This window comes from Pimephales promelas, chromosome 15 (genome assembly GCF_988280905.1).
Source record: "Pimephales promelas chromosome 15, fPimPro1.hap1.1, whole genome shotgun sequence".
NCBI classification, from domain to species: domain Eukaryota; kingdom Metazoa; phylum Chordata; class Actinopteri; order Cypriniformes; family Leuciscidae; genus Pimephales; species Pimephales promelas.
This window is the reverse complement of record NC_142783.1, coordinates 28,592,023-28,610,750: the sequence shown is the minus strand read 5'-3', so window position 1 is coordinate 28,610,750 and position 18,728 is coordinate 28,592,023. Positions and strand designations below refer to the sequence as shown.

At 37.1% G+C, this 18,728-nt stretch overlaps 1 protein-coding gene across 1 annotated transcript in view; it reads left to right on the top strand.

Moving 5' to 3' along the window:
* dcdc2c (doublecortin domain containing 2C) overlaps nt 1–18,728 on the top strand; it is a 98,021-nt gene that overhangs the window by 13,517 nt on the left and 65,776 nt on the right. The window contains 3 exon segments of the mRNA XM_089119962.1: nt 1,334–1,464; nt 1,769–1,870; nt 2,023–2,124. Coding sequence (XP_088976088.1) covers nt 1,334–1,464; nt 1,769–1,870; nt 2,023–2,124 — 335 coding nt within the window.

The window sequence follows — 18,728 nt, the reverse complement described above, 5'->3', positions numbered from 1 at the left end:
AACACTTATTTTAAATGTATTCATGTTATTTTTTACTGTATTTTTTTTAAAAAAAACCAAAAGGTATTTATTTAAAGTATATGGATTTTTTCTTATTTTTTGTTTATACTTTTTTTGTTCTATTCAAAATCGATTTGGCTCACAAATATGAGGGGGTGCATGTGAATGAGCATGACACTTTTGTAAACTGCATAAAATGATCAAGACTTTGAATGAGCAAGTGCATCGTGTCTTTTACATGCCATGAGGTCATTCAGTGAATAATTGCAGGCGCTCCGGAGCTGCCATCACTTTACTCATAAGAGCCGAGCCAGCAGTCCTTGTGATGGAGTTGAGTTTCCCTCACTCATGCAGATCTCACATTAGCCTCGGACGGTTTGTCTGCAGCCATACTTATAAAAGCCCCTCGATGAAGGCTCATACCTACTCTGGACACTTGATCATGTCCCTTGGGGCAGAAGATCCACATAATGCCATTCCTAATGGCAGAAACGAATAAATAAATAAAACAAGAAAGCTCCTTTTATCAATCGCTGCAGAGGGGTAATCAAACATGCCATGACTGCGAATGCCATTCCCATCACCTACTGGTGGAGTGCATCTGCTGTCAGCCTATCATTAGCCAAGATTGTCTTACCTTTGAATGTCAAATGCACCAACCAATGCAGTTTGCATCTCAGGATCGAGAAAGCCCATTAAATGCTTTGTGAAGTGCTGAGCTCAGACGAACTTGATTTGATGCGAAGTGTTTTGGGTAATGCTGAAGAGTGTTTAACACTTGAACCCCTCTATGTCTTGTCTGCCGAAAACAAGACGGTCCATCTGTAGACAGATTTTTTTTTCTTTGTCTGTGTTAATCTTCTGCTTTTTGAGAGAAGATATTGATTGTTTTGTAACAAGCATTAATTGATTTGTAGTTAGCCCCAACAGAGCCTGACCATTTACAATGTCATTTTCTTATGTGCACTGCGAACAGTGAAACTCAGTTGTGGAAATAGTGTCTCAAGGTTCTTTCTAATGGACCAATCCTGCTTTTTGCTGCTGTCTCTTATCTTCTGGATTTTGAACAATTTTCATTCAGACAGCTATTTTCTTTTAAGAAACAGCAAGTAACTAAAACTAAAATTAAATTAAACATGAAATTATTATAAAGATAAAGACTCATATAGTATTTCCTTGTAAAATGTACTCCAATAATCTTTGTTTTATTCAAACTGAATATATATATATATATATATATATATATATATATATTGCATATGTTGCATTTGTTGTTTATACTGATGGATGCATCTAACATCAGCATGTAATCAGGATTTATCACCCTCTCCAGAAAAAAGTGTCTTCAGAGCCACCAACAAAATGATGGAGGCAGTAATAGCATCTGAAGTCCTTGAAGATGAAAATATGAAGGTGGATCTTCCCATAGAACAGGTGAAGATGATAACCAATATACAATATACTGTACATGAAGAGTTCAGATGCAAAAGCCTCTAAATGCCATTTGAAATTTTCTTCTAGAATGATCATTTTTATCAAGCTTGTATATTTAAGTTCAGTAATTTCACTTAAATGGCAATGATAATTACCTATTAATTGTTATTTAAGTGAAATTACTGAACTTAAATATACAAGTTTGATAAAAATCATCATTAAAGAAGAAAATTTCAAATGGCATTTAGAGGCTTTTGCATCTGAACTCTTCACATATTGAGTACCAAAATTAGGATGCAGCAATAAAAAATCTGAATTCTTTCCTCTCCCACAGATGAAAGTAAAAGAAAGTGGTGGTGAGAGTCCTGCCAAAAACTTCCCAACCCATCCAAATTCAACAGCTACACCAAGGTCATACCCTTCCAAAACCAATAAGGTCAAAGACAATTTATTTTGCACCCTAGTAATGCCTTCTCAGCATACATGTAGGATCTGAATGTCTATTCTTACTTTTAGTCTTCTTTATTGTGCTTTGACCAGTCTCTAAGAAGGTAATTTAGTAAACCTAACCTCAATGCCCATCAACAGATCTCAGACCATGTCTTAAGTATGAAGGAGTCAGCAGGAGACCTCCAACTCAACAACCATGGAGAGTGCAGGGACGAGTCATTAGATCAACCAGAACCAAAGGTATGGAGCTCATGACTGGTGGAACATTATTAAAGACCGGTTAACATTTAACGAATGTTCTATTAACGTTTCTGGAAGAATGTTTGTTCATAATTTTGAGAAAAATCTTGCCAGGACAATTGCCAATGTTCTGAGACCATTCCCTGTTAGCTGGGTTATTGCCTTAGTTGAAATAGCCCACATCGACTATGAATGGAACACAGTATAAGTCTTACCTTATTCCACTCTCCGATCTTTTCACACAGTAGATGTGGTCAGGAGGAGAGAGGCAGTGATTTGCTTCTTCTTTTTTTTTTTTTGTCTGTGTTCTAACCCCATCAAATTAGTCCATTTAGATACAGCATTTACTGTGGCCAATAGTCCTTGACTCGTTATAGTGCGAATCTCATAACATTGATGAACAGACACAACAATGCTTTGGAATATTACAATGCCATGCAATTTCACAGTGCTTTGAAACAGGAAGATATCGAGTCTTATTTAAACAATCAATAACATGCAGCATTCCATTTAATGAAAACTATAATTTCAGACAAAGGCAATTACACCACAGGGTATTGTTTTGGTGCTGTGACTTTCTGCTGTAGTCTGCATTTTCATAATAGAGATATTCTTATCGAAATAATTATTGACTGGGGAGTGCGGTTATTACCTTGTTAAGGACCTCATCAATAGAATAATTCATTTCTTATCACATTTAGTCCTGTATGGAGATTGCCAAATCGAGGAAAGGCTATAGATCTCAGGAATGGGCCATGTGTATTAGTGAGTGGTAATTCTCACCAGTCCAGTCTCAGTTAATTGGCAGAACCATCATCACCGCTCAAAAATGATTTGATTTACAAGAGCAGATGAGGGGTCCGTTTTATGACCGTTCACAGTGCCGGCACTAAAGACATGTAAGTGCTAATCTTGCTCTTGCTCGGAAGGACTGCGTAATGTTAACCATTAACCATGTTCCCCAGCACTCAACAATGTCCAATAAATATTCGCACGCTGAAGGCTTGTATTCCCATTGCACACATAGCTGCGACACGCTCTTCTTTTCCTGTCCGGCCGTGTTTATTATCCTGCATCATAACGCTTGATTATGACCCTCGGAGAGATCTATTTCATAAAAATCTGACAGTAACGTGTATATTATGGCATAGATATTTTGTGATAATGAGTTATTATGAGGCTGCTGAGCTGCAGCATATCGAGGTGACGGTATTAATCCGCTGTCATCCAGTTGATATATTTTACAATGGGAGCTGCATTGTGTTCACATGAGAACAAAGCATTACAAGTCTCTTGGTGTGCTGGAACCTGAGCTAAGTAAGCAATCGCAATGTAAAAGTGCTGCTTTGCTGAGAAAGTGCCCATGTCCTTTAGACCCTCTGATGTTTAAAAGCATGTAAAATAAGAAGGCTTCTTAAAAGCATGACATATTTGAAAGCTTCTTAAAACATTTCATTCACTACATATGAGTCATGCGTCAAAATAAATATTACCTCATCGTTGACGGGCCTTTGAATTATATCCCAACCTCTGCTACTGTTACTAAAGTTGCGCCTTTTTATTGATGAACAGATTCAATTATATGATAGTGTTTTAGTCAGAACAGCCTTCTGAACAGAAATGATGCCATTTTTGATTTGCATTAACACACACTGAACCCCAGCCCATAGATAAAAGAAAAGCTATGCTGTCAGGAAGACATCAAGATATTGTTTATTGTAGGGCTGTGCAAAAATTAATTGCGATTAATCGCCATCCAAAATAAAAGTCTGTGTTTACATAATATATTTGTGTGTGCTGTATATAATTATTTTGTATATTAAACACACATGCATGTATATATTTAAGAAAATGTGTTATTCATATATAAAATATTTATATAATATAGATTATGTATTTATATATATATATATATATATACAGAATTTAAGTGCAAATAATTCTTAATATATACATGCATGCATAGGTATTTATATATACAAAATAATTATATACAGCACACACAAATATATTATGTAAACACAGACTTTTAATTTGGATGCGATTAATCGCAATTAATTTTTGCACAGCCCTAGTTTATAGTAAATTTTTACTATATAGTTCACTTACAAATAAATCTGCTGAAGTAAGTTTTGTTTGTCCAATTTTATTTTACATATGGTTGCTGTTTAAAATATAATAATTTTAATTTTGCTTATAATTAACGTGAAAACTTGGATATCAACAGTGTTATTATATTTTGTATTATACTGTTATATTATTTATAAATTTTTTGAATTAGCTTTTATTTTCATATTTTAATTTGATCAAATAACGATAAAGAACTCTGACTCGATTCAACGGCAATAATTTACAACATAATATTAAAGAGTAATTATTATACCCTCTATTAACTTTTATTATCATACCGTAACTATGCTTATGGGTTCATTCAGCATGTTAAGGCAACTACTATAGTACAAAGCTTACAGTAAATCCATCATGAGAAAGAATAAGGCTACACATCTGAATGCAGCAATCGTTTGTTTTGATTTTAACAATATTGACTGATTTAGCAATCAGTCACCTAAGCAGTTTTTCTTAATTAATATTGTTAGATATGCCGATGTGCCCTGGCACGTTTGATCAATCGTCTTCCTCCTCCACAGAGTTTTCTGATAAAAATCAAATAGATATTGATCAGGTTATTGATCTCCTTTTTCCGTGTCAATACAATATCTGTTCATTTATCTTCTGCTTTGCTCTCTGGCTACTGTTTCCCAGCCTAGGCTCACTGTTTCAAAGTGCGCTTCACACAAGGTCAACTATAATCAACCCCCAGACGATAGAACGGGCTGCGATCAGCTCTCCCAGGCTTTCAGGCCCTCTGCAGTAGACCATTCAATTACTGTTTATTAGACAGAGGATAGTCATTAATCAGATGAAGATGCACAGGTTTTGTCCAGTGAGCCGTTGGACCACTTAAGAAAACACCGCCTCTCTATCTTGAATCCCTGTTTCAAGACACATTTTTTTTCCTCATTATTATTTCCCTATGTATTTATCCTCATGTCTTTTGAAACCTCTATTAGTTTCTTTCTGGAACCTAAAAGGAGATGTTTAGAAGAATGTTCAAGCTGCTCTTTTCCATACAATGAAAGGGAATGGTGACCATAGCTGTCAAGCTGAATGTTTAGTGATCTAAATTTCATTTTTTTTTATCTCACACAAGCTATGCACCACTTTTTACTTGTACTGTGTTGTTTTATCCGTTCTATAGCTTTATAATATTGGTCCCCATGCATTTTGAAAATAAATAAATAAATCAGCAGACCATTCATCAAAACTTCACCTTTTGTGTTTCACAGAAAAAGGACGTTCATATAGGTTTGGAACAACATGAGGTTGAGTAAATAATGTATTTATAAAGTTTATAAAATATTTATAAAATAAAGTTTACATTTACAGGGGAATTATCCCTTTAACATGCCAACTAAATGCACAAAGTGAATTTCAATAGCTGTGAAAATGATCTAAACGAGTCATTTCTCTTTAGTTACAAGTATTTAACATCCTCATTTAAAGGGATACTCCACTTTTTCTTTTCTTTCTTTTTTTGGAAATAGGCTCATTTTACAACTCCCTTAAATCGGCTGAATGGTTTTTCGAATATCAGTAACCAGGCAGTTTCTGGTCCCATTGACTTCCATAGTAAGATACTAAGAAAGTCAATGGGAGCAGAAACTGACTGGTTACTGATATTCTTCTAAATATCAGAAAATCGCCTGTTCTCACGTAAATGCGTGTCTATAACACGCATTGTGTATTGTAATTTGTACGCGAAAATGAGTTTTTACGTGCATATGAGACGCAGTTTTTCGCGTGCAATTGACACGCAGATCATTTGCGTGTAATACACACGCACCCCACCACTAATTCTACCCAAACGTATAATACACACGCACCCCACCCCACCCTACTACTAAACCTACCCTAACCAACCAATTCGTACCATATGAATGTAAAAACTCACTTTAGCTATAAATTACACGATAATACACATGCGTGCTATAAAGACGCATTTAGTGTGATCGGGTTGGTTTAACTCTGAGGGAGTTGTAAAATGAGCCTACTGTATATCCAAAAAAAGTGGAGTATCCCTTTAATACATTCATAAAATGCAATCCAAATAGAAGAAACTCAAAAAATGACTTTTTTAAACATCTTAAATGAGCTGGTTATCATTCACATAGTACTCATGTGGTAGCGCATGAGTAAAATCCATATTTCTTTCCTTTCACTTCAAAAGCCGCTTTAGCTTGACTTTAATATATCATTTTATGGTGTAACTTGACATCTTCACTAAATGAGGATCGTACTGCATTGAAATGTAATTAGATCAAAGGATAAGATTCTGATTTATGTTTTCACGATACCAAGGGGGGGGGAGATGTCCTCAAAGAAGTGTGGAATATGATCGCACATGTCTTAGTTTTTAAAGGGTAAGTTCCTAAATGCCTGGTAAAACCACAGCCAAAATTCCTTGGATGCAAGTGTTGTGTACATGATACACTTATAAAGAGACCACTAATATGCAGCACATTACTAACTAACATTCCACATATATCACCAAGGTCTTGATCACTAAATAATATTTTAGACAACATTTAGCTACTGATGCCGTAAGACGACAAGAAATGCCTTCCTATTAAATCCACCTTTCCACTGCTGCACCATGTTACTTCATTCAAAATAAGTAATTACACATAAAACCTGTACTTTCTGTTTTATTATATTATATTTAGATTTTTTTTATTGTATATTTTAGTCGTTTTCAGAAGATTCAAGATTTAAATTTTTAACATTTAATCTCCCATTGAGATTATTTATGAATATTCACATTGATATTCAATGAATACTGAACATGTAACTTTGATGGGTAACTAAAACTAAAACCGTTTGAAAAATGTTGTTATTTGAAACTGAATACATGTTAAATAATAAAAACTAATTTAAACTATTAATACAAAACTATAATAGTACCTCAATGATACTAAAATGATTGGTTGGTTTCCATTTTCACAACTTCTGCATACTGAATTTTGATTGATCTGGTCTTCTTTGAATCTATTTAATAATTTATAGCTGCCTTTACACTGTATCCCTGTGAATATGCGTATTTCCATACAAGAAAGTGACAAGCAGTACCTCAAATAAGTAGATGTTTTCAACGATGCTGAGATTACATACGCTGGGATGCAAGTGCAGACACTTACAAGCCCATTAGACCTTATCCAGTTCATATAGTCCATTCCAGAAATCTATAGGTTGAAGCCATAAGAACACTATTATCCAGCATGTGATGGACACCAAACACCATCTCAGCATGCTTCCTTTCCACTCTATGTAAATTTAGCCTTTAACTGCCATTTGTTCTCCATTCCTTTAATAGCTTTATCTCTCATGCAATAACTTGGAGATATAAAGTCATTTAGATGTTTTCAGCTATGGTAGCTGAAACATCTGAATGACACTATAGAGGCGAGATATTTTGTTTTTTGCCCACCATGACATTTAACATCTGTGAATCCTAGTATCTTCTCTGTAGTGTATACTCTTTTTAAAGGAATAGTTACCCCTGACATACAAATGTACTCACTCTCATGCTGTCTCAAACCTTTATTCTCAGAGGTACACTAAAGGGAAATTGTTGCGTGAATATTCTGGCCAGTATATATACCCATATAATCCATATAATGATTATGAATGAGGTCTGGGACCAAAAAAAAAAAAAAAAGAAAAAAGAAAATTAATTTTAACATAAAATCTTTTCAGATTAACAAATAATGGTTTTAGAACTTTATTTACAAAGACTTAAAAAGCTTTTAGAATAGTTTTCCCCTCAAGCTAAAATAAAATCTGCTTTTCTATTCTAAGAAACCCGCCTGTGTAATATCAAAATGTCTAATCCATGCCAGACTTCAAAATGGATGGCAGCCCTTCAGTGGCCATTGGAAACAGGAAACTCTTCACAGATGTAAAAGTACATCCATGTTTTCTTTAGATTTTGATTGGGGCCAGGGCCTAGTGCTCATTCAGTGTAGTATTACCTGATCTGCAATGTGTTCCACACCATTTTGCTTCTTCTTTCATGTAACAGGAATAATGAACACCAATCATGTAATATATGGGCAATCATGTAATGTGTAGAGGTGTATCATATGTCGTGCTGTCACTTTCCATGTCCTATCAAACAATTAACCACAAATTATTTTTGAACGATTTAACCTCGTATTTTTTTATTTTTATTTTTCATTTAAAAAGTTTCTAGATTTTTAATAATACAACATAATGTCACTCAGAACTTAATTTTCACATTTTTGCATTTGTTCAGAAAAGAAAAAAGTGACTTTGAACTGTGAACATAATGGCCTTTAAATAACAGATATGTACTGAATCTAAAGTCGTTGAACATTTAGAAGTTATGTTTATAGTGTATAGTGTTTTTTTTTTTACTTGTTTTTATAATACATAAAGCATTAACAAAGAGTTAAGTCGCGGGCAATGCATTACAAGTTAAGCTACATTATCAGATTACTTTTTAACTTGTAAAGTAATGCATTTAAGTTTAAGTAAGAGGATGTTCTTTCACATGCCACTTGCAAGACATTAAAGATTCTCAAAGCATCTCCCCATAGCTTTCAACATGGAAAAAATAACATGTTCCAAAGACCTTGAATGCGTGATTTGAGGAGACGGCACTGGCTCTGTATGATCCCAGCTGCTGTTGTGATGATGGGCTTTGTGAACTGCCTGGTTACACATTAGTTTGATTGCCAGTTTGCTCTGTTCGAAGCAAGCTTTGAAGCATATCTCCAGATGAAAGCCAAATTTCTTCAGCAACTCTGTTGTACTGTAGTTGGGCTCCATATTTGCTTCTGGCACAATCGAGACCTTCAATAATCTTCCAATACTGGCATGAACATAATATATAATTTATCACACAATGCGTTCTACAGCCTCATTCTGAGGCTCTATCTGTCCTCTTGTTGACAGGCTCGGTGGTTTATATATATATATATATATATGTATATATATATATATATATATATATATATATGTATATATATATATATATATATTTATTAAGGTAAGCCTTTGATGCATTTTCTGCACTTTGATACTGGGATTGCCTGTTGTGTTGAATACTTTACCAGTGTTCATGTGTCTTGTGCTTGAAAGAATTATTATATGGGAGGTCACTAAGAACCCCTGCAGTTGTTTTGTCCACCAAGACCCTGTTGGAGATGAAACAGTTTTATAAAGCAAATAAAAGTGTTTTTAAAGACATAAAAATGTCTTTATCTTGACAAGCCCACTGTGGATATATAACTTCTGGAATGAAATACATAATTATGCATCACTATGAATATTGCATGGGCCCTCACACTCATAAGTTGCCTAATTGCAAGAATTAATAGTTAAAAGGAAAGGTCTTGAGCGGAAACCATCGTGGCACTTTTGATCAATTATTTTAGTTTTTAATCGCATTAACTTTTTTGGAGGTTGGGAGGTTATATGAAACCGGTATTTTAATAAGAGGGTTCTTGCTTGAGGTTTTAATCCCTTGAATGGACCACAATGCCATGAATCAACAAATTAAACATGCGGCTCGCAAAGCATCAGACAAGTATAGAACAGGGACTAATGATTGACCTGCAGGTCATGGTTTATATCATTGTTTAACGTCATCGCAACAATGGGGAATGCAAAATAATTTCTCAGGCTGTCTCGGCTATCGGCTTCGTAATTGTAGTATGTAAATGTGACGCTTTTAGAAGGACAATGCTTGGCCTTCAACGGAATGCTCTTATTAAAAGCACTTTGATGAAGTGTAGGGACACACATCCTTCCTAAATCCTTGGGTTCACCCCTGTGTTAATGGGCCAGAAGCTGAGGTTTAATTTGCCTTGTTCATTTGTGAAATGGTATATGGATATAACTTACTCTGTGATTGATAAAAAGTACTGACACATCATTGTCAGAGTGGACTATGACATCATACAAGCTCTGCATTGGCATTGCAAGGACAACATACTTTATTTTTTGTCGCATAGTCTGACATGCCGTCTGCTCTAAGATCAATGGTTATTGAGCATGATATCATGATGCACACAGACATATTTAATTTAACTTGATATGCCTTGGGTTTTTTGGTCAAGAAATATTGCTTTTGCATCAAATTACTGCTTTTAGTAGTTTGATCATCAGCTCAACTAAGACCAAAATTTTCTTTTCTTTGACTACCTTGTGAATTGACGCCCCCAGGGCCCGGTTGCCACCTTGTGAATAAGCTAATCACTGCAAAAAATGTACAAAGTAGCCACGGTTACAAAAATACAGTACTCGCATACTCTTCTGATGATGAAATTCGCATTATGAGCACTGTACACTAACTCTCGCGCACACTCTGCGCACACACACTCTGAAAATCATGGACACGCACACTCAGAGCTGTTGGCAGCCATTCACTGCAGCATCCGGGGGAGCGATTGGGGGTTAGGTGCCCTCAGTCATTTCCTGCCGGTATTGAGAATCGAAACCACAACCTTCGGGTTACTATTCTGACTCTCTAATCATTAGGCTATGCCCCCAGTTTCAGTTTTGTTCAAGGTAATTAAAGCAACAGTTTTTAAATAACATCAGAATATGTAAAAGTATGTTATTTGGCGCTAAAAGCACAATAATAAGAAATAGCTGGCTGACTTTTCGATTTGTTGACATGATGTGGTTAGATTCAGATGGTAAATAAATCAAGTTGGGTGTCCACCTTAGAAATAATCACTATATTTATAATCAGACAAAGGTTTGACATTTTAGCAGGTGTCATAACTATCATCTCGAAGCAAAACGTATCAAATGTAGCGTTAATATTTGACTAAAAATGTTGTCAGTTATGAAATAATAAATTCCTGATGTTGTGCAAAGTTCTAACTTGGTTCATTAAAAAAAAGAGTCATCATGTCAAGTTTGCCTAAAAGTTTTATTATGATGACTGCCAGATGGTACAGGATCATGTCACACACCTTTGGGATATATTTTCCACTTATTAGCAGGAGTTCAGGCAACCTGTCTCAGAGCATTGTGTAGCTGTCATCTTAAACCTACTTTACAGCTTCACTTTCAGTTAATTAAAGGCCTAACCAAAAGTATCAAACCCCAGTTTGGGTTCGCTCACCTTAAAGATGAACTGAACTGAAAAATTTCGACGTTGAAAACGTGTTGTTTATGACAATTAAAAGTAAATTACACTAAACATTTTTTTAAAATATATATTAATATAGCTTTTTTAAGCAACGCAAAATTGCGCTTGTTTGCGCTGGCAGTTCCGATGACGTCACTGGCATGGTAGGACCCGCGGAGCGCCATAGACAACAGCTGTAGGTCCTGTATACACAGACGAAAATGAGCACTTTTAACGGCATGGATTACGCATTTGAGCCCGTGAGGGACAGGCCGGTAGTGTCTGACTACCACCACATGGAGGACGATCAGTTTCAGGCTTCGCTTGCAGTACAGGATCGTTTGGGGGAAAGTGACTGTGGGCGCGAGCGCTGTGGAGCATAGACACTGCACGGAGACGATCTGTTGCAGAGAGGTCAACATGGACATTTATTGATCGGCGAAAAATGCATCACCATGCACCGTTCATTTCGGATGCTGTTCGGTGAGAGAAACGTGTTGAAGGAGGCTATGCTGTCTCTAATGGATGTCCGAGCTGAGACGCGAGCGCCCCATAAGTAACAGGGTATTTTACGAATAGGTGACGGCTGGGCTAACTTGTTACACTTTTCTCAGATTGTTTAGATTAACCGCGTACTGGCAGTTCACTCTATGGGCGAGGGTGCATTTAGGAAGGAGAAAATCCCATCCTTTACAGTAAACTATACATCAGGGATCTTTTCCCCCTCACCCGAATATCAAGGATTCGAGTAACGTTAACGTGATGCATTGAACTTGTAACTTGTGTAAATAAAACATTTCATGCATTGTCAGACGTTTCATGTACTCATTGACGAAAGTACACATCTCTAAATAGTGTGTCGCTACAAAATCTGTTTCCTCAGCCATGTCAGCTAGCCTCAGACTGTTTACAAGCTACGGCTGTTCTGCTGGTGCGGGTAGGCAACGGAGTGGCTTACCATGCCAGTGACGTAGTCGAACGTTGAAATCCAACATGGCGGCGCCCGTGTAACAAAAACAACACTTTTAATGTACCATTTTATCCCTTTTAACAAATTCTGCCATTTTAAAAATTGTACCAATGAGAATAAATAAAATACATCTTTTATATCACCTTTTCTCAAATTTCAGTTCAGTTCATCTTTAAGTAGAGTCTTTGAAACTATATGCAGACATTTTAGAGTTATGTAAGTCCTCAAATTGATCACAGCTGAACTGAAAGCACTCTGTTCCTTTGGTTAAAAAAGTGCTTTCTTAATTGAAATACCATGAATCTCGGAACTGTAGGAAACGTACAGGTCTCCCTGAAACCCCTTTTTAGCACTGACATCATGGATGGCTTTGTTTTTTGTTTTTTTCCTAGACTGCTATTCGCTTATTCCTTGTTAATGACTGGAGGAAGGGATAAAAGCCCCTAGTGTATGATAAGATTCTAGGCAGGGAGACGTTGGTGTTGCTGGGCCTTGCGCACTGATTAGATGCTCTGAGGAAATATTCTAAAAATAAAAGAGAACAGATTGGCCTGTGGTGATATCATTCTTAGCTTGGTCTGGTAAGGTTTATTGCATCATTCTCAAGTAGGCATTAGGTATGGACCTGTGCACATGCTTTACATTTATTTATATTATATTAATGAAACATGAACTATTATACTCAGGTCAAGTCACTTATATTTATTTACCCTGTTAAAGCAGCTTAAAATGGATAAACAGGAAAATAATGATGCAAACAGAGTTCAATTCTGTAGGAAACTGGCATGCCATTGTCCAGCTCAGTTTAGTTCTTATTCCATTTGTCTCAGTACAGTCAAATCAATAATATTGCTGGTCTTAATTTGAGGAATTAATGCTGTTTTCAATATTTTTTTTTTTTTTGAGAAATGATGGGATAATAAGGGGAATGGGAATGTTTTGAGATGGATTCTTGTCCTCATTAAAGAAATACTAACTCTAAAAACAATTCCCTGCTCCGATTGTTTATTCACCATCAACTTGTACTGTGACTGGTGCTTAGTATCATTAAGAATCGAGTCACTAAATTTCAACTTAACTGCTGGATCAATAAACAAGTAATTATTTTGAGACTGTTGAGAGTCACTCTTTTGAGTGATTCACAAAATTAGACTTAATGGTTTATTCAACCATTAGAAGACTTGAAATTAAGAGCTCAAGTTGTATGGACCACTGTTATTGTGACGTTTTGGTACTTATTTGTCATTTGAACCGTATATGGTAAAAACCTAGCCTGGGTGCCAGCCCGAACCCTGCCCACAACATTTTTTGGTCGGGAAGTTCGGTCTGGACCAAGCGTGCCGCACAAGCTCTCAAAAGTGAAGCCAAAACGTCTCAATCGCCCCCCAGAGGCCGGTCCTAGTATAGGTCATAATCCCCGCCTCCCCATGTTATTCAACGGGACGTGAGACCAAGAAAACAATTAAATTGCACTTCACATATCCTTTTTCCAAAGATAGTTTCTGTTATTTATTGCAGTTTCTATCATGTTGATGTAATTTTTTAGAGGTTTTTTTTTTTGAATAAGTTTGTTTTTAGTTAGTTTGTTGATGCTATACAAATGGTGCTGTGACATCATGATTGACAGCTTTGACAGACTCCAAGCACCAACAAACAGTAGTTGTATTTACCTTATTTTAACGAGGTATTGCAATCAGCAGACACCATTGGAGACAGAGGCCACTTAAGAAAAGTTTGGGGCATGTGCTTGTGATTAATTCAGCGAGAGTGAGGGCGGGGCCTTGATTTCACGGCTTTACTTCCTGCTCACGACTGTGCATGTCTGGTCCCGAAAACACAATTGCGCAGACTCAAGTTCCAAGATGTCAGCACCATATCGGGGCGAAGTCTATGTTTTTTATAGTCTATGGTTTGGACTCGAACCATTGTGGAGTAATTATGATTGGTTTAGAAATCGTTGGGCCAATCAAATTGTCAGGGCGGGCTTTATACAATGATTGACTGATGATCTGCAGTTACGTAATCATCACGTTATCAAAGAGCGCTTAGGTTGAACTGGTTTCCCACCTTTCAAAGGTGACTGCAGCTGGAGAATTGAGATGTATAGATACCGATTTGTGAAAGAAATCAACAGCGCACTAATTTTAAAAGACGAACAGAGAACAGCAATCAAGGCATTTGTTTATCGTTAGGATGTGTTTTCCGTCCTTCCTACGGGATTCGGCAAAAGTTTCATTCATCAGCTGGCTCCTATGGTCGCTAAGAAGATGGGATGCAATGAAAACCCTGTGGTCATTGTGGTTTCTCCTTTGGTCGCACTCATGGAGGACCAAGTAAAAGAAGCAACACTCATTATTTTACGACTTCCAGCGTGCGTGCAGTTGAGTTCTGTCACTATGCTTAGCGTAGCTCAAGATACGTCCCTTACTGCATTGCTCCAACACATTCTCACCCCAAGACGTCATCTAACTGACGCTTTGGACCATACGTCAACATCTGAGGTTTTAGGGTATCCTTTAACGTCAGTTAGATGACACTATCCTAGGGCGTCATCTAACTGATGCTTTACCTTTAGCGTCAGTTATATGACGTGGGTAGGTTTAGGTCTGGGGTAGGGTTAGGGTCAGATAGCGTCATCTAACTGACGTTAAAGGGTGCCCTAAAACGTCAAAGACACGCCTCATAATCAAAGCCCTATGGAGCAGTATCAAACTCACATTCTGACTAGAGTATGAGTATGACAAAGTCAGGCTAGTAAAGACCTGCATCTATATTCTAATTTTGTGCTTCACAGAAGACTGAAATATCATACAGGTTTGGGACCGACATGAGTGACTAAATAATGGCAGAATTTAAATTTGAACTGACGCCTTTAATTCCCAGCTTTGAGTATTGATTGTTATAAGTGAACAGTATTTACCACAGTAGAGGGAGCCAGTGGTATTCACACTCACTCCTGTTTTGTCTCTCTCACCCTCCTGATATCCTCAGGACCTACATGTATACAAACCTGTGTCCCTCATGCAGGAAGATGGATGCGTGTGTTCCCAGGGCAGATGGCCATGATGCTTTGCTATGCATATGGCTCACAGATTACCACTCCAGCAGGGTGTCAGAACTGATGAGGCAGCACTGGAGCAAAGTGTTGTGCCATTTGCGTTTGAGCTTTACTGCTTAGCTGCATGGATGGCCTCGCTGCTTCACATGCTTAATGTCAAAGGGTGAATCCTGAACAAAAACATGCTTCGGAGTCTAACCCTCTGGACTACTTTCAAAAGTTTTCCTATAGGAGAGGTCATTTTAATGCATACTAATTTGAATGTTCAAAGCTGACTTTTACATTTAATTAATCTTTGAGTGTTATTGCAAATGGGTGAATGGGATTTCATCAAGTATACAGTGTGTTCCTGGATCAACATCAGATTTGAGGGACAAGTGTACAGTTCATGTCAAGATTAGGCTTACAACCGGGGTTGGATGCTTCTATCAGTTTTTTTCATCATTTCCATCTGATTTTAGGGATAACTTATGGATACTGGGTAGGGGTAGGTTACGGTTAGGACTAAATTTTCGGACAAAATATTTTGATTCAGGAACATGTCTTTTGGCATAAATTATGGTGATCAATACAAATGTGGAATACAGTGCAGTGCTTGTATAAATTTAAAATGCAAAAATTTAGCTGATTACAGATTTGAAGAACTGTTCAACATCACAAGGACTGTCATGTAAAATAATCACTCCAAAGGGATCCAATTCTCAGACTCTTTGCTTTACATTGGTTTGGTAAAATTTCTTGAATTTTCGGACTCATAGTTATGTCTGCATATTTAACATCGAAAAAGAACCCGCTTCACCTTTTGTGCATTTAGCCTACAGGCACTGATGTCTCTACATGCCCATGTCCTGCCCTTCCTCTGAACGTCCTGCCAGAGTGAAATCTGTTTAGCATACAACGATGACCCATGTTATGAAAGATTAATGCCATTTCATTGCAGTAATATAATGTTTTATGAAGGCCATCATTTCCCTGCCATGCATACTGCCCTGTTTCCAAGATCTGTCAGATTTAAGCGAATCGCAATCTCATAAATCTCACCAGACAGCAGCGTTGTCAATAATTGCTCTATGAATTTTATGTATGCATATGTAAATCTACTCAGGTTATGTTTTAGTCTGTAAAATCCTAATATCAGTCACACTGCAACATCACCCAATGCCTCAACCTAATCTTGACAAGGGGAAGGACATTGTCTTTTATCTGTTCCCATCACGTTTAATGAATGTACCGCCCCAAGGGACGGACACTGTATCTGATGCAAGAGAATACAATGTTGTGCTCCCAGGTTCACGGGTGTCTGGAAACATCAAAGTCCTCTACCACTATAGTTTAATTTCTGTCTGCGTAATGAGGAGTTAGCGAGTGCTCTCGGGTCACTTCAAAGACAGGCTAATAATGGAATAAGTGTAAATCAAAGAGATATTTTAGTCACAGCCTTACAATACACGGTCACCTGCCATATTATGAAGAGGTGTATTATTGTCTGATGACAAACCTTTAATTTGCAATGCATTATGGGGTGATTGAGGGCACGGGTTGTTTTATCATTTGCGTCAGCTTTATCTGCCTCTTTATGAAAATGTACTTGATTGAAATCAGAATCATTGGTCAGTAATATAAATAATAGTCTATGATAAAATAAAGAGTACCATTATCAATAGCCTAAATTATAAGTAGCATTTATCTAATTTTCACTCAGAAATTGCACAAATAATTACAAAGAAATGGCAAGAAACTAAACTTGTTTCCGCCACCGAATAAAACAATTAAAAAGCTTTTTATCTCACAAATAACTTTTTTTTTTTCACCCACAACTGCAAATTTACATTTCGCAATTCAGATTTTTTTTTTTTCACAGAATTGTTTAATTAAACATAACATTGTCTTGGGAACATACTTCAACACTCTTTTTTAAAACAATTTCATTTCAATTTATAAAGCTGTAAATATTGCGATTACCGTTATATGTTTTTTTTTTTCTTCTACTATGGTAGCTAAACATTCATTACCATGGTATATGAAAGTTCCCTGACATTACCATACTAGCATCGCTTTTGGCCTAACATGGCCTATCATTTTTTGTAAGGAATATAAGGGGGAAAAAAGCATTTAAATGCTGTTAGCCTACTTTAGCCTACAAGTCTGAGGTAAAATCTTTGTTCGGAATCACATCAAATTTGACTGATCGATTACGTATATAGGCTGCATAAATTGTACATATCAGGGTTAAGCAATATGACTTAGGTGTTTTCTACAAGATCACTTTGCTGTGAAAACTGGAAAAGGTTTGTTTTTGCTTAGATTTAAGCATTAGCCTAGCGCTAGCATAGTTCCTCACAGTTTCAAAATCTGTGAGGGTTTGTGTGATGATAACCACATGTTGCTGTTTTATGACTGATTTTGTAGCCTGGAGACCCATACTTGCCCAGAACACAGTTGGTGTTTGGGATCTTTATTTGAATGACCTAAGTGGGTCATTCTTGGTTGTGGGGTAAATAAAAGAGAAGACCCCGCTGTCGTCCTCTTGCCCAGAGAGAGAAATCAGACTCATTTGCTGAAGGCACAGAGGTGGCACTCATTACACCTGAGCTCTCCATGTTTAATTAGCCTCATTAAGTGATTAACTTCACAAATTTACCTTTCCCCCCAAGGGCACAATGCTGAGCACTCTATCACTGGGCTTCCCGGAGTCGCTCCATTAAAATAACCCCGTCAGTGGTGAAACCCTTCCGGACCTGTTCTGGGAGTTCAAGGGATAGAGTTTTAGGGCACTGAGAGTTTCTTTCTAGCAGAATTATCAGAAATGATTTGTTTGCGCTGACGGAAACACTCCCTCTGTCGCCTGGCTGAAACCAAATGCTGTTATTATTTCCATGGATGCGATCATTGACTCATCATATTTTGCTTCGGTCCCACTGACAGCCTGATAAAATTGGAGGTAAAGTGGCAATTCAAGTAGTTAACTTGTTAGGCAACTCTACAGGCCCTGTTATTGGTTCTCTTCCTCCTCTAAAGACTCTTCATATAGCCTTGCACCGAGGCTGCGGGAATGGAGCAGAGAAGCGGACAAATTGGATCCATCATTTTTCATGCAAGCAGTGACATCCCCGTCAGCCAATTTCACTCCAATAGCCTCTCTCAGGGATCATTGATATCTGCATTAGAGACCTTTGTTAAAGGTCTCATCTAAATGCATTGAAAAATGCCTCGCTCTCCTGTGTACTTCCAGCTGAAAAGGCGAGGGGGGTCTGGCTGTGTGTACTCACCGAGATTTGCCGACTTGGCTCTGTCTACATTAAGGTTTGTTTGCGGCCAGACAATGTAGTGTCCCTGAACTCTGGAGAAAACAA